The 21,476-nt window shown below is 36.9% G+C and overlaps 1 protein-coding gene across 17 annotated transcripts in view; it reads left to right on the forward strand.

Annotated features, from left to right (window-relative positions):
- Window positions 1-21,476, forward strand: part of MCF2L (MCF.2 cell line derived transforming sequence like) — a 404,366-nt gene that overhangs the window by 323,599 nt on the left and 59,291 nt on the right. For all 17 annotated transcript variants that reach the window (XM_074192062.1, XM_074192063.1, XM_074192077.1 and 14 more), the window contains one exon: window positions 10,258-10,348. In XM_074192062.1, coding sequence (XP_074048163.1) covers window positions 10,258-10,348 — 91 coding nt within the window. The remainder of the gene's footprint in view (window positions 1-10,257; window positions 10,349-21,476) is intronic.

Below are 21,476 nucleotides of genomic sequence, written 5' to 3' on the forward strand. Positions count from 1 at the left end.
TGTAATAGGGATTCATCTACTCTACTGTTCTGTTATTATGAATTGTGGTATCTTAGACGAGTAGTGTCAAACTCAAATAGATGCCGGCTGGCCAGATACTAAATTAGAAAACAGCAAATCAGACTTCCAGCCAAGATGGTAGAGAGAAGACAGGCACTAAGCCAAGGTCTCCTGGTTTTCCCTCATAAATAATACAAGACAAACCTCTTAACAGAGATTCAAACACCTACAAACAAGGTCTGTCTCCCAGATAGTGGGTGAGCCAGGCGCAGAGAGAGAGAGAGAGAGAGAGAGAGCGAGAGAGAGAGAGAGAGAGAGCGAGCAAGGGCAGGGAGAGAGCCTGACTAACCGAAGATCAGCTGTGGAGGTGTTGACTGTGGCAGCGGCAGTCTGGGGCACTCCAGCGGGGCTGGAAGGCAATTTTCAGAACAGAGAGTTACAGAGTGTGGCTGGACATCGAATCGCTGGGTTTGGCTGGTCTGGAGGACTGAGGGCTCCATACTTTCATTTCAGCAGAGTCTTCCTCCCAGAAGATTAACATTTTCTCCCCAGGGCCCAGCCTAAATTGTTCAAGGAGAATAGTATCCACCAGCACCACCCGCCTCCTCCAGGCCTAGGGAGAGGGCCTCAAATCAAGGTCACAGACACTCCAGAAAAAACAACCTCCATACTGGCCAACGCCTGTGGAGTTACTAAGCCCAGTGAACAAAGCCTCTAGCACCTTCTACTGTCTGGCCCACTTGGAGTTATTAAGGCATGTGAGTACAGCCTCAAAACCAAAGGTCTGTGAAGCAGCCCTTCTCCCAATACAAGATCTTAGGAGAATGAAGAAAAGCCAGTGTAAAAGGGGGTCCATTAGAAACCTACCTTAGAGGCAAAGACCCTAATTCAGAGAGATCTAGAACTTCTGAGGAGAATGTGATTTGGTCTCCAACCCAGAAAGACTTCCTTGAAGAAATTAGGAAGGAGTTTAAAAACCAATTGGAAAAATTGGGAAAAGAAACCCAAGAGAAGATAAACACCTTGCAACAAATACAATTGGACAAATACAAAATTGGAAAATACAATTGGAAAAATGCAAAAAAGAAAATAATTCTCTCAAAACCTCAGTTGGTCAAAGGCAAAGAGAAAATATTCTCTCAAAACCTCAAATGGTCAAATGCAAAAAGAAAATAATTCTCTTAAAACCTTAATGGGACAAATGGAAAACTCCTTCAAAAATAGAATTGACCAATTTGTAAAGTAGTTGAAAAAGGTAAAAGAAGAAAATTCTTCTCTTAAAAAAAAAGAATGGAATCTGTGGAAACTAATGACTTCATGAGACAACAAGAATCTGTTAATCAAAAAAAAATTTTAAAAATAGAAGAAAATATAAAATACCTCATCAGCAAAACCACTAACCTCAAGAATGGATCCAGAAGAGACAACTTAAGAATCATTGGGCTCCCTGAAGAGAAAAAAAAAGCCTGGACTCAATATTACAGGATTTAGTGATAGAAAATTGTCCTGATATCACAGAACCAGAGGGCAAAATAGTTATTGAAAGAATACATCAATTTGCTCCAGAAAGGGACCCCAAAATGAAAACACCAAAGAATATTGTGGCCAAATTCCAGAACTATCAGATAAAAGAGAAAATCCTGTAAGCAGTCAGAAAGAAACAATTTAAATACCAAGGAGCCACAGTAAGGATTACGTAGGACCTAGCTGCATCAACATTAAGGGATCAAAAACCCTGGAATGTGATATTCTGAAGAGCAAGGCAGCTTGGAATGCAGCCAAGAATTCACTATCTGGCAAAACTGAGCCTTCTCTTCCAGGGGAAAAGATGGACACTTAATGAAATAGGAGACTTCCAACTTTTCCTGATGGAAAGACCAGGGCTAAATAGAAAAAAACTGCTATCCAATAAGATGAAACTGGCTATATCCCCACCCAGAAGAGACTTAACTCTCAAGAATTTTAACTCTATTAGAGAGAATATACTTAGCCAGAAATAATGAACACTCGTAACTTAACCACTCAGAATGATTTCAAAACAATATCTCCTTAAAAAGGGGGACAGTAAAGAGATGGGAGGATGGAGGAGATCGAATGGGGTAGATCACATTACATAAAGAGGTACAAAGGACCTACAAAGAGGGGGGAGGTGAGAATCACCTGAATCTTACTCTCATCAGACCTGGCTTAAAGTTAACATACATGCACTCAGTTAAGAAGCTTATGTTACCCTTGAAGTATTAAAAGGGGAAAGGGAGAGGGGGGGTGAAAAGAGGAACTAACAGAAGGAAGGGAAGGAAGAAGGGGCAAAGGGAAAAGAGAAAGAAAGGGAAAGGTATTGGATATATGGGGGCAAACACACTGAAGGTGGTGGTATTCAGAAACAAAATACTGGGGAATATGGATAAAGTGGGGGAAAAAGGGAAAAATACAGAGGTAAGATAGCATGGAGGGCAATAAAGAGTTAGAAATTATAACTTTGAATATGAATGGGATGAACTCTCCCATAAAATGTAAGCAAATAGCAGAGTAGATTAAAAATCAGAATCCTGCAGTACGCTGCTTACAAGAAACTCATTTGAAGCAAAGACACATATAGAGTATTTTGCCCAACTGTACAACAATAAATTTGATAATCTAAGTGAAATGGATGAATATTTACAAAAAAAATATAAATTGCCCAGGTTAAATGAAGATGAAATTAAATACCTAAATAACCCTATCTGAGAAAGAGAAATTCAACAAGCCATTATTGAACTCCCTAAGAAAAAAATCTCCAGGGCCAGATGGAGTCACAAGTGAATTCTATCAAGCATTTAAAGAATAATTGGTTCCAATTCTATATAAACTCTTTGGGAAAATAGGTGAAGATGGAGCTCTGCCTAACTCTTTCTATGACACCAATATAGTGCTGATACCTAAACCAGGAAGAGTCAAAAAAAGGGAAAGAAAATTATAGACCTATCTCCCCAATGAATATAGATGCCCAGGAATCCAAGGTTGGTTCAATATTAGGAAAAATCAGAAATCATATGATTATATCAATAGATGCTGAAAAAAACTTTTACAAAATTCAGCACCCATTCCTACTAAAAACACTAGAGAGTGTAGGAATAAATGGATTGTTCCTTAGAATAATAAGCAGTATCTATCTGAAACCATCAACAAGCATTATATTCAATGGGGAGAGGCTAGAGGCATTCCCAGTAAGATCAGGGGTGAAACAAGGATGCCCATTATCAACACTACTATTCACTATTATATTAGAAATGTTAGATTCAACAATAAGAGAAGAAAAAGAAATTGAAGGAATTAGAACTGGGAAGGAAGAGATAAAACTCTCATTCTTTGCAGATGACATGGTGGCATACCTAGTGAATCCTAAAAAATCATCCAAAAACTACTAGAAACAATTAGCAACTTTAGCAAAGTCACAGGATAGAAAATAAATCCTCATAAATACTCAATATTTCTATATATGACTAGCAAGATGCAACAGAAAGAGCTAGAAAGAGAAATCTCATTCAAAGTAACTTCAAACAATATAAAATACTTGGGAGCCAAGACAGACTCAGAAACTTTATGAAAGCACTAAACACTTCTCACACAAATAAAATCAGATTTAAATAACTGGGCAAATATCAAATACTCTTGGATAGGCCGAGCTAATATTATAAAAATGACAATTCTGCCCAAATTAAACTACTTATTTAGTGCCCTACCAATCAAAACTCCAAACAATTACTTTAATGAATTAGAAAAAATTGTAAATAAATTCATATGGAGAAATAAAAAGTCAAGAATTTCCAGGTATTTAATGAAACAAAGTACAAAAGAAGGTGGCTTAGCCCTACCAGATCTAAAATTATACTATAAAGCATCAGTCAACAAAACTGTCTGGAATTGGCTAAGAAAAAGTGTTGGATCAGTGGAATAGACTAGGTGCAAAAGAGATAGCAAGAAATGATTATAGTAACCTGCTGTTTGATAAACCCAAAGAGTCCAGCTTTTGGGATAAAAACTCTCTTCAATATAAACTATTAGGAAAATTGGGGGGGGGGGGGCAGCTAGGTGGCATAGTGGATAAAGCACCGGCCTTGGAGTCAGGAGTACCTGGGTTCAAATCCAGTCTCAGACACTTAATAATTACCTAGCTGTGTAGCCTTGGGCAAACCACTTAACCACATTTACCTTGCAAAAACAAAAAAAAAAAAAAAAGCTTCAGGAAAATTGGAAGTTAGTATGGCAGAAATTTGAATTAGACCAATACCTCACACCCAAGATAAGCTCAAAATGGATACAGAATTTAGATAAAAGACAATATTTTAAACAAACTAGGAGATCAAGGAATAGTTTACTTGTCAGATCTAATGGAAAGGGAAGCAGCTTATGACCAAGGAGGAGATAGGGAACATCATTAAAAACAAACTAGATATTTTTGATTACATTAAAAAGCTTTTGCACAGACAAAACCATTGTAACCAAGATCAAAAGAAATGTAGTAAATTAGGAAACAATTTTTGCAACTAGCATTTCTGACAAATGACTCATTTCTAAAATATATAGAGAACTGAGTCAAATTTATAAAAAATAAGCCATTCCCTGATTGACAAATTGTCAAAGGATATGCAGAGGCAATTTACAGATGAGGAAAGCAAAGTGATCCATAGTCATATGAAAAATTGCTCTAAATCATTACTTATTAGAGAAATGCAAATTAAAGCATCTCTGAGATACCACCTCACACCTCTCAGATGGCCAATATGACCAGAAAGGACGGTGATCAATGTTGGAAGGGATGTAGGAAATCTGGTTCACTGATACATTTTTGGTGGAGCTGTGAACTCATCCAACCTTTCTGGAGAGCACTTTGGAATTATGCCCAAAGGGCAATAAAAATATGCATACCCTTTGATACAGCAACACCATTACTGGAGTCTATACCCTGAAGAGATCGTGGAAAAGGGTTAAAAAGCATCACTTGTACAAAAATATTCATAAGCTCTATTTGTGGTGGCAAAGAATTGGAAATTGAATGATGTCCATCAATTGGGGAATGGCTGAACAAATTGCAGTATATGTACGTTATGGAACACTATTGTTCTATTAGAAAGCAGGAGGGATGGGAGTTCAGAGAAGCCTGGAAGGATTTCCATGAACTTATGCTGAGCAAAATGTGCAGAACCAGAAGAATATTGTATCCCTTAACAGCAACATGGGGTTGATGATCAATCTTAATGGATTTGCTCATTCCATCAGTACAACAATCAGGGACAATTTTGGGGTATCTGTGATGGAGAATACCATCTGTATCCAGAGAAAAATTGTTGTGTTTGGACAAATACCAAAGACTATCACCTTTAATTTAATGTAATTTATGTAATTTTGTTATCTCTTGTATTTTATTTTTTTCTTAAGGATTTGAATTCTCTCTCCACACATTCAATTTAGGTCAATGTATAGCATGGAAACAATGTAAAGACTACCAGAATGCCTTCTGTGGGGAGTGGGGGGGAGGGAAGCAAGATTAAGGGAAAAATTGTAAAATTCAAAAATAAATAAACAAATAGCAAGAAAAGAAAACAACAAATTAAAATTTTAAAAAAATCTTTAACTGATCTTACCATCTTAGTGGATGGGTAAAAATTGATAGAATTATTTAAGATAATAGCTAACATTTATATTACACTTACTGTGTATTAGGTACTGTAATAATTTATTTAGAAATCATATTTGATCCTCATAGCAACATATGTATAACAGATAAAATAAATGCTAATAATTTTATGAAGCAAGATTTGTACTCAGGCCTTCCTGACTCTATTCACTATGCTACCTATCTGTCTTATAGAGAGGGATACTGAAAGTTTTAGTACAATTTTTAGCTATTAAAGGGCAGTCCTAGGTGGTACAATGGATAGAGTGCTGAACCTAGAGAAAAGATTTCTCTTCCTGAGTTGGACTCAGATACTTACTAAATGTGTGTGGTCCTGGGCAAGTCACTTTAACCCTTTCTGCCTCATTTTTCCACCTCTGCTTTATGAGTTGGAGAAGGAAATGGAAAAACACTCCAGTGTCTTTACCACGAAAACCCCAAATGGATTATGAAAAGTTAGACATGACTGAAATGAACAAACAACAGCAACAAAACTGTTAAAATCTCAGCTTTGAGCTGTTAAAAGTTTAAAGCTGCACTAAGATTTTTGGGACCCCTTGTATTATTGAAAAAGGGGAGGGGCAGGGTTTACAAGGTAAATGTTTTGGTCGATATTATATACTAAATGCTCTGAGATTTAAGTAATCATACTTGAAACTGTCTAGATGAGCAGGCAGTAAAAATTATACTTTAAGACATTACTATTTTCTTGATTGGCTGCCACATGAAATACATAGGAAATCTATTTATTTGTTTATTTTTTGGCTTTTGCAAGGCAATAGGGTTAAGTGTCTTGACCAAGGTCACATAGCTAGGTAATTATTGAGTGGCTGAGGTTGGAAGTTGAACTCAAGTTCTCCTGACTCCAGGGCTGGTGCTCTATCCACTGTGCCACTTAGCTGCCCCAGGAAATCAATTTATTGGAAATTATCATCCTTTTATAACATTGACCTTATACCTCCAAACTGTAAAGTGCAAAATCAAAATCTTAGTATCAACAAAACCTTTATTTAGCATCTATTTACATACACTGGCCAGGTGCTCAATGAAAATGAGGGTGCAACCATCTTTATCTATATCTATATCTATCTATTTATATACATATATGTAGACACATACAGATGCATGCATACAGATACGTATATATGCCTATTTATTTACACATACATACATATATACACACATGTGCACATATAATATGTGGAAACGTTTTGGTGATGAACTGAGCATATTCTCACTTTAAGTGGATGATAGATAACTAGAATTTCACAGTCTTGAAAGCTAAAAGGGACCTAAAAAAAATCTAACCTCATTTTACAAATAAGGCATCTGAGGTTCAGGAATATTAAATGACTTTTCTCCATAAATAATTCATACAGAGAGGAAGGGTAGAAGTCAAGGTTTGGACCAGTTCTTCTAGCTCCACCTCCTGCATTCTTTCCACTATATCATGCTACCTCATCATCATCTCAGAGTTTTCAGTCTTAACAGCTTGTGCTACATTTGGGTGAGACCCTTGAGAACCTGGTATTTTCTCCATACCATGCTGAAGCTTTGGAGAAGGATTTTTTCCAAGGAGAGGAGGTGAACTTTGAGTTAACTATAGGTTATAGAGTATGACATAGTAGATAGAAAGTTGGGGATAGTTAGGTGGCAGAAAGGATGAAGCACAACAACCTTGGAGTCAGGAGGACCTGAGTTTAAATCCAGTCTCAGACTGTTATTCGTTCTTCACTTTTTTTTTTATGTTTTTGCAAGGCAATGGGGTTAAGTGGCTTGTCCAAGGCCACACATCTGGGTAATTATTAAGTGTCTGAGGCCAGATTTGAACTCAGGTACTCCTGACTCCAGGGCTGGTGCTCTATCCACTGTGCCACCTAGCTGCCCCTGATTCTTCACTCTTGAAGAATAACTTAGGAGGATGATATCTTGACTTGCAAATGTATTAGATTTAAATGAGGGAGGACTGCGCAAAGTCATCAGCCTCACTCTCTCCTCTAGAGTCATCAAAGTCCAATGGCAAAATACCAGGATGACTGGTGATGGTCCAAGGAGTAATGGGAGACCTCATCCTTTTTAAGCTAAGTCTTTCCCAGTTTCAGTTTGTTTGAGGCAACAACCATTTATTGATTAAAAGCTAGGTAAGAATTGAGGCAAAAAAAAATGCTCAGACATTTTACCGTGTGACCCTTGGGCAAGTCACTTAACCCTGATTGTCTCCCCATACCCAGAAAAGGAAGTTGGCCCCTGAGTCAGAATGATGTGGGTTGAGACTTTTGCTCTGTCACTATCAAATTACTTAAAAACTCAAAGAGTCAAGCAACTCTGTAAAATTTTAAGTTTCAGACCTTTTTATCAGGCTACCTTGGCAAAAGAAGTGGAACTCCCTGTAGTGATTCAATCACAGGCTCCAAAGTAGAGGATTAAGAGAAGAATGTTATTATAATATAAATTGTCAGAAAAACAGTTTATGCAATAATATATTATAAAGTCAGACAATTTTGAAAAACTTAAGAACTCTGATTAATACCCCAACCTACCACAACCTACCATGACTAGAACGTATTACCCACCTTCTTGATGGAAGTAATGGACTCAAAGTGCAGAATGACCCTTGTTTTTTGAATATTTACCTTGTGGGAATTCATTTAGACTCTCCATATTGGTTAAAAGAGGGGTTTTTTTTGGTTGTTGTTGTTGTGGTGGTGGTGGTGGTGGTGGTTTTCCCACTGTAGATTTAGGAGAGTAGGAAAAAAAAGGTAAAATAAATGTTTGTTAATTAAAAACAAAATTTAGACCTATTGGAGATTTTTTTATATGGTGTATAGCAGACTAACTTCAGACCACAGTGATTCAGTCGCAGGCTGTGTGGTAGACTGAGTCCCTTCCTTGATTAGGGGTTTTTAATTGAACTTAAAAAGATAAGAAACTCTCTTGAAATTTGGACTTTTTTTAAATGCAAAATCAAAATTGTTCTCCCCCCCCCTTTTTCAGAATTGTTTTTCTAGTCCTATTACATATATAGCATAAAGAAGAAAACACCTAAGTACTTTGATTTATTTTGAGAAAAGCTCAATCAAGGAACAATAAATCAAGGGAATTATTGTTTTCCTAAAGAAAAGGATGAACTTTATTTTTTACTCAATATACTATTCTAATAATTGACCATAGATCAAATTTATTATTATAGCCAACCACAGAAATATGAAATAGGTGACAGAATTATTATATTTTGACAAAGGGTCTCTGTTTAAGTTTACAGTTTAATACTGAAGCAATATGATGGTAGACTAGAGTGGTTTTTTTGGTACTAAGCAAGAAGTATTTTTTCTACTGTTTATCTATAAACAGGAACCATTATCAAGTTATAGTTAGATAGATGGGTGCAATGAGCCAATGACAGGTATATTTTATGTATTAATATCAGCATCAAATTTTTAGAATTGCAAGAGAACTTTCTTAGAAATCCTCTATGTACATTTATCTGCTCATTTCTGCTATTTATACAGCTCTGAGTTTCAGACCTTTATGTCAAACTAACTTGGCAAAAAAAAAGTTTCCTCACTAGAAACTTCTGACAGTGATTCAATAGCATGCTCCATGGAAGGGGACTAAGAAGAGAAAGTTGCTAAAAGTATAAATTGTCAAATATAATATAAACAGTCAAATCTGTGTGTGCCCTTCCCCATAATTATTTTTCTTCCTTAAATCTAGCAATAGCTCTCACTTAAATGTACTCCTCCAACTTCATAAATTAGCAATTCAAGACAGTCCATTCTGAGATCTTGCCTGTCACGTTCTCTTCCGATTGGGATTGGCTGCCAGTCAGCTGCTGGCATTACCCAATTGGCTTGGATATAGAATCAACCAACAGAAGCAGACCTTTTCATTTGTACTCGGCAGCTGTAGCTCGTGCAGTTAAGCTGAGCTGAAGAGCAGAGAGCATCATTATACAGGAATTAAAGTCTGTGATCCCTCTCACAGATGTGGCTGTTTCAGAGATGCATGTTCTGTATCTTTTTTCGAACAGGTGCTCGTGAGCCTTCCAAAGCCTTGGGGATTTTTCCCCAAAGTTACAGCTCCTTTGAGAGCAAATTTCTAACATAGAAGAACAAGAAAACCTCAGAATCTAGGACTAATGTGATATTGGGATCATAAAACTTGTATTGAAGGGGTTAAACAGCCAATGGACAAAGAAAGAAATTGTCATGTTTTTCCCCCCTCTATGGAAAACCAGTGTGTGTGACTTTTGTGAATGATAGGTTTTACCAAGATCCTCAAAATGTGAGGTGATTGATACTGAGCTAAAAAAGGAAATGGATATTTGAGCTATACAAAAATCTGTTTGTCTGTGGATAAGGACTGCTTCTGAACTGACTCAATGAGACTGCATGGGAACCCTCTGGAAATGCTGCAGTATTTTCATGGTCATATTTTTCATGGAGTTATACGTTGCAATGCAGAATGGTAAAAGGTTTATTATTATATAAGAGGTGTCATTATATAAGAGGTGTCATTTTATTTTAAGACTTTCTTAGAGATGTATTGACAGGTTTGTCTTCCTGCCTAACTATGATAATAATGTGTCCTTCTTGTTTTAGTTTACAGGACACTGGAATTGGGTTTATCCTTGTCATAGACCGGAGACAAGACAAATGGGTTTCCGTCAAAGCCTCGATCCTTAAAATAGCAGTAAGTTCTAAAAGATTCCTAAAGGTTCTGTAGGTTATTGTTGAGTTGTATTGAAAGTATCAGTCATTTTTTTTTTCTTGCAGGGCATTTTCTTTTTTTTGATATTTCTACTGCAGCAGTTTATTTGCTCACATTGGCTCAGCAGATAAGGGCACAGAGCCATAGATCCAGGCAGGAACTTGCAACTTAAACTCTGCAATACTGCTGAGGTGAATAAGATGATGTATATGAGCTCTAGGCAGTTATAAAGGCAATTATTCTTGATGTGGACACTGAAGGGAGCAATTTTTTCAAACTACTTAGGAGCTCATTTTAAATGTTTTCACCATACCTATGAGTTTATTGGTGTGAGTTACTCCTTAAATAGAAATGCCCTCCATCAATGCAGATTTGCAACTTATCAGCAACTTGAGGTCCCAGAGAGCTGCCCAGGGGTACTGGGAGGGTAAGTGATAAATAATAAGATAAAACTTAAACCTAAGTCTTTTTGCTTTTAAGAGTAACTTTCTCTCCACTTTGCCACTACTGCCTTAGGGACCCATATAGCTAAAAATAATTTAATTAATCAGGGCAACAAGGTAAATTGAGGAAGATATGAAAATACTTTGTTTTAAGTGATTATTTTCCTGATAATGGTAGATTTTGTTATGCCTTGAGCAGGGAAATAATTATCCATCTGGCTAGAATTGACTAAACATGATGAATTGGCTAGAATTGATGAACATGATTTACAGTACAGTGTTGGATACTGACATGATTTTTTATTGCTTAGCCAACTTATTTTAAGCAGAATCTTTGGCTAAAAATTTTTAAGAGAGTATATTTTCTAAGTTTTTTTCTTAATTGAAAATATATATACTGAGCTGGTTTATTTTTTCCTTCTTTTGTGAAAATTTGTTTACTGGTATTTAGCATGCTCTAATCCCAGGAATGATAATCTTTAAAAAAGCATCATTGTTGACATATTTCCATTTTAGTGTTGGCATTTTTTGCCTTAGGCAATAGTTTATCTGTGTACATGTCTTAACTTTCCTCCTAGACCATAAAATCTTTTGTGTCACTGACAATGTCTATCCCACTACCTCACCTGCATAATAAGTGCTCAGTAAAGGAATGAGTAGTTTCTGACAGATGACTCCTAAGTCAACTGAGAGAGAAGAGAATATACTTCATTTTTCAAAGGCAGAGATGTCCCAGCCTACTTTAGCAACTTATTTCCATTTTCAAAGACATTTACAGAATTAAACTTCTTGAAACCCTATTTCTTAATGCTAACTGACATCGGTCCTTGTGACTAATGAACATTCAATTAATATTTATTTGAATTAATGAATGATGAAGATTGATCAATATGGAGAACAGCAGATCAGCTATTCAAATTGTCCTTTGCTGTAGTAGTAGATTTATAGAGATAAATGAAATTAAAAGAAAGTCCAAAAGCTTTAATTTTAACAGGTATTTTCCACCTCTCCTTTGACTAAGCTTGTTATCAGAGCTAGAGAGGGCAAATTTTAGTGATTTAAATTTTGTCTTTTTTTCCCCTTTATCTACCAACCTATTGAAGGAGTGACTCTTACATCATAACAAAAAGAATGATAAGACTTGATCCTGAATAAGAACAATGATAGCTATTATTTATATAGCACTTTTTTTGTTGGGGGGTGTGGTTTTTGTGGGCAGTGGGGTTGAGTTGCCCAAGGTCACACAACTAATAAGTATCAAGTTTCTGAGGTCAAATTTGAACTCAGGTCCTCCTGACTATAGGACTGGTTCTCTAGACATTGCACCATCTAGTGGCCCTCTATATAGCACTTTTAAGTATGATAGAGCACTTAAATATTCATACTTAAAAGTATGAATATCTATTATATATATATATATATATATATATATATATATATATATATAGTCACTTAAATAAGCAAGAGTTGATTGTAATCCATCGTAGACTTGAATGCTTTTAAGTTTCCCTTAAAACTACTTCCCTAATGTTTCTGTTGCAGTCTTGTTTTCCAGTTCTTGAATCTTTTCTGAGGATATGGTATAACCTATATCTGATTGATTATTATCTCAGGGAGGTGAGAGGAGAGGGATAGAATTTGAAACTCAAAAATTTTTTAAATGTTAAAAAATTATTTTAATATGTAATTGGGGAAAAATAAAATTATTAAAAATATAAAAGTATGGAGCCTCTAATAGTGGCAGCTGCATTGAGGCCTTGGTATAATGACACTCCTTGTTCAACTTCTCCTTAAGTACTTTGTCATTCAGTTTCCTTCAGCAGTCTGCCAGGGCCGAGTCCTTCATCCTTCTGATGTTGTTAGAAAAAACTGACCTGTTAATCTTCACCTAGAATTTCCTCTGATGGTCTTTTTTTCCTAACTTGTCCCTAGAGCTTTTTTACCAAACTCTTTGGGGATTATCTTTCAAGTTGGCATTATTTTTCCCTATTCTAATGCTGCTTCCCATTTTGGAAAGTAAACTTTTGATTACAAAATCTTTTGAAAGGGAATCCAAACATATAGACTGTTTTGAGAGGAGACCATGTTCTTTATAATCAACTTTATTTTTTTTTAATTTTCAAGAATTTAATATATGTGCACATATATTTAACACTTTTGAATATTTTAATTAAATTAATTTAAAATTATATATTTAAACTTCATATACATATATATGTATATATATCTGTATATATCAGATAATACAAAAAAGCACCGAGGTAATATTTAAATACCTATTTTAAAGTGTGCTTCCCCAAATTCATTTTGTTAGACCATATGATAAATGAGAGGAAGCAAATTGGCAGAGTGACTATCAATTGAAATTTTGAGTCAGGAAGACCTGAGTTTGATTCAACCACAAACACTTATTAGTTGACTAACCCTGAGCAGGTCATTTACCCTCTAGCTGCCTCAGTTTCATCATCAATAAAATAGGGATATTAATATCTACCTGCATTGTCATGAGAATCAAAGGAGAAAATAATTGGTAAGGGCTTTGCAACCTTAAAGTACTGTTTAAATGCTAGGCATAAGTTACTTTTAGGACTACCAGGTGATGCAGTCTTTTAAATGTAATCTAAATTGTTCTTGGTAGTTCAGATATGTTATCAGCCCCTACTTTTCTTTTAATTCAGAGCCTACCAAAATATGGAGCCTATTGTTACAACACTCTTCAATAGTATGTATTAGGATTGTATCCTTCCTCTCTATAATAGTAGAGGTTCTTAAAGTGTTTTTATCATAACTCCCTTTACATTTTGAAGGTATATACTCCTTATAATGTATTTAAATGCTTAAAATCAATAAAGAAAACAATTATGTTCAATATAGTTAAAAATTAAAGTTCTTTTTTTTAAAAAAATGAACTTTTAAAAATAAATTCATTGGCCCCCAGGTTTAAGAACATTTTGATTAGAGTTTAGGATCCTTGAGAATAATGATGATAAAAATATTTTTATAGCACTTAACTATGTAAGTACTAAGGTGCTATGCTAAGAACTTTATTATTATCATTTAATTTGATGCTCACAATAACCCTGAGAGCTTAAATAGGTGATATCATTATCCCCATTTTATAGATGAAGCAAATAGAGGCTAAATGACTTGCCCAAGTTCACTCTATTAGTCAGTATCTAAATCTGAATTTGAACTCAAGTCTTACCTATGCCAGATCAAGAGTGATATGCACTGTGCCACCTAGCTGCATATACTGTCTTTGCTTTATATTATAAGCTAGAGCTAAGGGAAGTGTTTGGCACATACTAAGCAAAAATACTTTTTCTTTCATCCATTCATTCATTCACTTAATGTAGACTACAGCTTCATCTTTACTTTGAATGGATAGAAAAAGCAAAATATTTATTATTGTTTATTATAAAGTATTTACTATGTGCCAGCCAGAATGCTATGTGCTGGGGTACAAATACAAAATATGAGACAGTTACTGCCTTCAAGAAGTTTACATTCTAATAATAGGGGAAGACAACACATATGGAAGAATAATGACCAAGAAGGAGTGTTTTAGTCTATGAACTGACAGAAATAGGAGAAGAACCATAGAGCAACTAAATTACTCATCTTTTCAAAACACATTTTATGTTCATTTTATTTTTAGGTGTTAAATCATATTTTCATTTTATTAAATATTTCTCAATTACATGTAAAAATATTTTTAATATTCATTTTTTAAAATTTTAACTTCCAAATTGTCTCCCTCCTTTGTACCCCTCTCTTAAGAAGGCAAGCAATGTAATATCAATTATGCATGGGAAGTCATGCAAACATATTTCCATATTGGACTTATTGCAGAGAAAACACGCAACTCCCCCTCCCCCTGTCCTCATTACTACCTCCTTAAATATAAAGAGAGTGAAAGAAACATGCTTCAATCTCTACTCAAAATTCATCAGTTCTGTCTCTGAAGGTAGATAGTATTTGTCATCACGAGTCTTTTGGAATTGTCTAAGATCATTGTCTTGATCAGAGGAGCTAAATGTTTCACAGTTGAGCATCCTGAAATTATTGTTATTACCATATAAACTATTCTCCTGGTTATGCTCACTTCACTTTACATCAGTTCAGATAAGTCTTCCAGGTTTTTCTGGAACTGTTTTTCTTGTGAATGGCTCATCTTGTCCAGGAATAGTAGAGTTGATTTGACTACTATTCCTAGAGCAAGATGTAGAAAGGGGACAGCTAGGGATGAGGACCAAGCAAAAAGGGTGGCATGAAGTGAAGATAGTCAGAAAGCAACTTGGTTGGCATGGGTCTAAATTGAATCACTAATCAATAACCCAGGGTTCCAGACTGATGGGCCTGAGGTGAGTCTGGAGTGAGGAGGAATGAAATGAAGATGACTGGGAAACAACTTTTAGTTCACTTTTTGAACACTGTTACAAATAAAAAAGGTATAATCTTATAGCCTGATATAGTCTCAATGATGGAATGTTCCAGGGAGACAAGGCAGCTGAGTCATGATGGTGTATTCTGAAGAAGCACAGTTAGGAAGTGATAATTTTTTTTCCTAAAAATTTTTTTTCCTAAAAAAAAATTATTAAGCATTTCTAAGTAGATTGTACATTCATATAAGTTAGGGGCTACTTCTACTACTGAATTAAATGTTTACAGGTAAAGAAGCCTGGATAAACTTGCTGGCCTCCTTATTGATATGTCAGTGATACAGTTATATATCACTGGATAGTAACCAGCCATCCACAGGAAATTGAGCATGGCAAGAGGTTGGTGTACTTAGTCATCTAGAAAAGTCTGTAATTGGGGATAGAAACAGACTTATGAAACAAATGAAAATATCCCAAGAGACGATGTTTCTGAGTAATTAATAATCAATTTATTAATCATGACTAGCCAGGTATTCAATAAATTGAAGTCAGTGGTTCATTCTCAGAAACCAAAGATGACCTCTTCCCCCCTCATGGAAGCTCTTAAGTGTTTAAAAACTTTTGGAAAAGGGATTGTCTCTGGTGGATAGAAGTCAACTCTGGCTAACAATGAGAGAAGGAACATTATAATGAGAAGTTGGGTTTATTCTTAATGAGGGACTGGGTCTGAGTGTGGGGACATGAGTTTTTTTAATAGGCAGTTAATAAATGTTTATTGTTTGATTGATGTGAGGACCAAGTAAAATACATATATTTTTTGAATATTAGCTCTTATTATTTTGTAATTATTTCTCTCCACTACTAGACTGCAAACTCCTAGAGAATAATTATTTTCTTTTTCTAAAAATTTATTTATTTATTTTGAATTTTACAATTTTTTCACCAATCTCACTTTCCTCCCCCCCCCCCCCACTGAAGGCAGTCTGTTACTCTTTACATTGTTTCCATGGTATACATTGATCTAAGTTAAATGTGATGAAAGAGAAATCATAACCTTAAAGGAAGAAAAATAAAGTATAAGAGAGCAAAATTACATAATGAGATAACAGGGTTGTTTTGTTTTTTCTAAATTAAAGGTAATAGTCTTTGGTCTTTGTTCAAACTCCACAATTCTTTCTCTGGATACAGATGGAATTTTCCATCATAGATACCCCAAAATTGTACCTGATTGCTGCACTGATGGAATGAGCAAGTCCATTAAGGTTGATCATCACCCCCCACATGCATGGAGACATGATTTTGATAATGTCACTCTTGGATAAAGAGATTCATCCCAGACCACTTATGACTGGGGCAATCTAGACAAGGGAATCCCACCCCATCCTAAATAGATGGTTTGGGTAGGGTGAATTCTTTGGGCAGGGTCAGAAATGTCCTTGAGAAACTGGGTTTTTTTAATTTATTTTTTATTCTAATTTTGTACAAATTTTTTTTACATTAATAAAATATTCTTGTTTACAAGGAAAAAAAATACCCCTCCTCCCCCATGAATATAGATAGACTTGTTTGGGTGAAAAAAGTAAAGAGGAGAGAAAAAAATTAAAATAAAAACAAAATAATAGTAATAATTATAGGTATGGCCAGGTGGCACAATGGATGAGGCACCAGCCCTGGAGCCATGAGCACCTGAGTCCATATCCAGCCTCGTAAACCCAGCAATCACCCAGCCGTGTGACATGCAAGCCACCCGATCCCCACTGCCCTGCAAAAACCAAAAAAAAAAAAGAAAAAAAAGACCCAAAATAAAATAAAATAGTAATAATAGTAGGGGTGGCTGGGTGGCAGACAGAGCATTGGCCCTTGAGCCGGCCCCAGACACCCAAAGATCACCCCGCTATATGGCCCCAGGCAAGCCATCCAGCTCCAGCCCCACTTGCCCTGCACCCTCCCCCAAATAATCATAACAAAAAATGTGCTTGAGTCTTTGTTCCAACACCAACAACTCTGTCATGGGTGGATCTCATTCTTTATGATAAGTCCATCACAAAAGTTATTTCCATATTTTTCCACCATTGCCATTGCTGATTGTAACTTCCTCCTTTCTTATTTCTCCACTACCATGTACTCTGTTTTCTCTCTCCTTTCACTCTGACTCTGCTGTAGGGTCACTGAGTGGCGCAGCCAACAGATCCCTGGTCCTGGGGCCACGAGGCCCTGAGCCCCCATACCACCCCTTAGGCCCAGACTCCACCTGGCCCTGTGGTCCTGGGCAGGCCTTCCAATTGCAAGAAGTAAGAAAGAAAATGTGTTATATATGGCCACTCTCCCCCCATGGTCCATCCTCTCCTCCTTTATGCACATCCCCACCCCTTCCCCCTGCTCCCCACTCCTTCTTACTCCAGATGCCTATACCCCATTGAGTATATATGCTATTTCCTCTCCTAGCCATCTCTGATGAGAGCAAAGGTTCCCTCATTTCCCCTTGCATACCCACTTCCATATCATTGCAATAGCTCATTGTAATAAAAAAAAATCTTATGTGAAATATCTTGGACTATCCCCCCCTCCTTTTTCTTTCTTCCATTCCATTTCCCTTTTTTTCTATTGACTCCATTTTTACACCATATTTTATCTTCGAATTCAGCTTTCTCCTGTGCTTCAACTATAAAAGCTCTCTCTACCTGCTCTATTAACTGAGAAGGTTCATATGAATATTATCAGTGTCATTTTTCTATGCAGGAATACATGCAGTTCAGCCTCATTAATTCCCTCATATTTTCCCCCCTCTCCTCCAATCTCCATGCTTCACCTGAGTCCTTTATCTGAAGATCAAACCTTCTGTTCAGCTCTGGCCATTCCAAAAGGAACATTTGAAATTCCCCTGGTTCATTGAAAGTCCATCTTTTTCCCTGGAAGAGGACATTCAGCCTTGCTGGGTAGTTCATTCTTGGCTGCATTCTAAGCTCTCTTGCCTTCCGGTATATTGTATTCCAAAGCCCTACGAGCTTCCAATGTAGCTGCTGCTAAGTCCTGTGTGATCCTGACTGCAGCTCCACAATATTTGAACTGTGTCCTTCTGGCTGCTTGTAATATTTTCTCTTTGACTTGGGAGTTCTGGAACTTGGCTATAATATTCCTAGGGGTTGGTTTTTTGGGATCTCTTTCTCTGGGGGATCGGTGGATTCTCTCCATTTCTATTTTGCCCTCTGCTTCTAGAATATCAGGGAAATTTTCCTGTAGTAATTCTTTGAAAATGATGTCAAGGCTCTTTTCCTGATCATGACTTTCAGGTATCCCAATAATTTTTAAATTATCTTTCCTAAGTCTGTTTTCCATATCAGTTGTTTTTTCAATGAGATATTTCACATTTTCTTCTAATTTTTCATTTTTTTTTTGTTTTGAAGTATTGATTCCTGATTTCTGTTAATTTCATCAATCTCCCTGAATTCTATTCTTTCTCTGAAGGATTTGTTCTCCTCAGAGAGTTTTCTTATCTCTTTTTCCATCTGGCCAATTTTGCTTTTTAAAGCATTCTTCTCCTCGATAACTTTTTGAACTGTTTTATCCATTTGACCTAAGCTGTTTTTTAGCATGCTATTTTCTTCAGCATTTTTTTGGATTTCCTTGACTAAGCTGCTGACTTCATTTTCATGTTTTTCCTGCATCTTTCTCCTTTCTTTTCCCGGTTTTTCTTCCAACTCCCTCATTTGATTTTCAAAGTCTTTTTTGAGCTTTGTCATAGCCTGAGCCCAATTTCTGTTTTTTCTTGGAGTCTTTAGATGCAGGAGCTTGTGCTTCCTCATCTTCAGACTGAGTATTTTGATCCTTCTTGGGCTCATTTGCAAAATATTTCTCAATAGTCTTCCTTTTGTTTCTTTGCTTGCTCATTTTCCCAGCCTGGGCCTGGTTTAGTGTGCTTCCTGAGCTTTTGGGACACTCCCACAAGGGTCTGAGTGTGTGAGGCTCTGTCCTCCCTCCTGGTCTGTGAATGACCATAAGCACCTCCCTTTGCCACGGGGCTGAGGTGGGGGGCCCTGCTGTTCTGTGGGGGGGGCCTAGACTGGGATCAGGATCTGAATGTGGTCAGAGCCCCAGAGTCCTGTTCCAGGGGCAGAGGACAGAGCTCTGCAGTTTCTCTCTTCACTCCCCTCCCTCAGCTCAATGGGCTCATGCCCTGGGGGCTCTTGCTTGCAGGCTCTGCCTGCTTCTGTTTCCTGGATCAGGGCTGCAGAAAGACCAAGCTGCTGGCTGTGTGCCCCAAGGGCTGGGCTCCACATGCTCGCTCTGGCAGAGGTCCCCTGCTGTTCCCCCACTTTGTGACCGGTGCTCCTTCAGGTGCAGCTCAGGAGACTCCCCTGCTGCTGTGAGCCGTGGCTCCCAGCTCCCTGGGGCTGCCTCCAGAAGGCTGAAGTTCTTTGGCTCTGGCGGGCCACCCCTCTGGCAGGCCGCCTCTCCGACCCCGGGGAGCAGAGCCTTTCTGCTCTTTTCCAGGTTACCTTGAGTAGGAGAACTGCCTCACTGGGTCCCTTTGTGGGTTCTGTCTCTCGGAAGTTTAGTTAGAGTCCTTAGCTGATGAATTTTATCAGAGAGCTCCTAAGACTCGATCCCTTCTTGTCACCATCTTGGCTCCTGAGAAACTGGGTTTTAAATGAGGGAAGGGGCTCATAAAAACCAATTGGGTCCAATATATATAAACTTGGCTATTAAGATCATGAGAAAATAATCATTTTTCTGACTAGGAATTTCAAAGTGGGGGGGGGGTGTTGATGTTTACATTCAAAGGAGAATATTTGAAAAATTTCCATTCCTCTTGTCAAACTCCATTTTTGTACATTCACAAAGAAGGCAGTTTTGGTCATGTTGGATTTTTTTTAGGCTTTTCCAAGGCAGATGGGGTTAAGTGACTTTCCCAAGGCCACACAGCTAGGAAATTATTAAGTGTCTGAGGCCGGATTTGATCTCAGATGCTCCTGATTCCAGGGCCAGTGCTCTATCCATTGCGCCACCTAGCTGCCCCATGTTGGATTTCTAAAAGAGTACTCACTGAATTTCTTACTCAGAAAATCTACCTCTCATTTAAAAGTTACAGTTTGCCACATGGTTATATATATTTTAAAAAGTGAGTTGGTGATTAATATATTTAAGTCAGTAAATATCTTTGGCAACTACAATGAAATTCAACACTTACATAATATGTTCTAATTTTGGAACTAATTTTGGCACTATGGTTTGAGTTGATAACACAAGCTTCTTTTTTGAGATACTTGACATTTTTGGTTTAGGGGATTCTTATGAACTTAGCATTGAACGGACCAATAAGAAGCTCTGGAAGCAAGAATTTAGAGTTACTAAAATCAGATGATCTTTTTCATTCCTTTTTCTTGGTTCATGTTTTCCATTATTTCTTACTGTCCTCAACTTTTCCTACTTTGGCACTGAAGTCACTAAGTTAAAGTGTATATATTGATTTGATTTGTAAGTCATATCAGGATCTTCATAGTGTTTTGCTTTTTCTTCATTTTCTGCAAAAGATGATGCATGACTGCATTTTTCATGGTAATCTTTTTTAGTCATTCAGTAACAGTTTATTATCAACTGTGTCAAGCACTAGGTCTAGCACTAGAGATAGAAAAAAAAGATAGCCTCAAGTGGTTTATGATCTAATGGAGGAGAAAACAAGTAAGCCAGTGTGTACAAACAAGATGTAGAAAGGGTAGATGGGAGAATATCAACAGAGGAAAGGCACTAGAATTAAGAAGAATTGATGGGATTTAGCTGGGACTTGGGAAATCTGGGGAGCCAAGAGGCAGAGATAAGAACAGAGAGCATTTCAAGTATGAGGAATAGTCAGAGAAAGATAGAGTGTTTGGTTTGAGCTGTTCCTCCAAGCAAAGAAACCAATGTCATTGAATCATTAGAGTAGGTGGTTGGTGTGTATAAGAAGACTAGGTAGCTAGGTTTTGAAGGACTTTGAATCCCAGAGGATTTTGATTTTGATCCTTAAGGTGATATGGAGTCTCTGAAGTTTACTAAATATGGGTATGACATGGGGAACAGGAACTCAAATGAATGTTTGGGTGGGGGAAAGGGTTTTTTCCAAATATCTGCAATGAGCACTGCAATGCAAAATAACAAGAAATTCTATCAAATAATCTTTCCTGGTGCCATTGAATAAAAAGTAAAATCCATTCCAGCAATATCTTTATTTTCCTCTCCAAGGAAAACCTTTGAGTCAGCCTTCCATTTCATTGTACTTCCCATTATTTTTGTTTTAGTTATAGTAGA

The sequence above is a fragment of the Macrotis lagotis genome, chromosome 6, assembly GCF_037893015.1.
Source record: "Macrotis lagotis isolate mMagLag1 chromosome 6, bilby.v1.9.chrom.fasta, whole genome shotgun sequence".
NCBI classification, from domain to species: domain Eukaryota; kingdom Metazoa; phylum Chordata; class Mammalia; order Peramelemorphia; family Peramelidae; genus Macrotis; species Macrotis lagotis.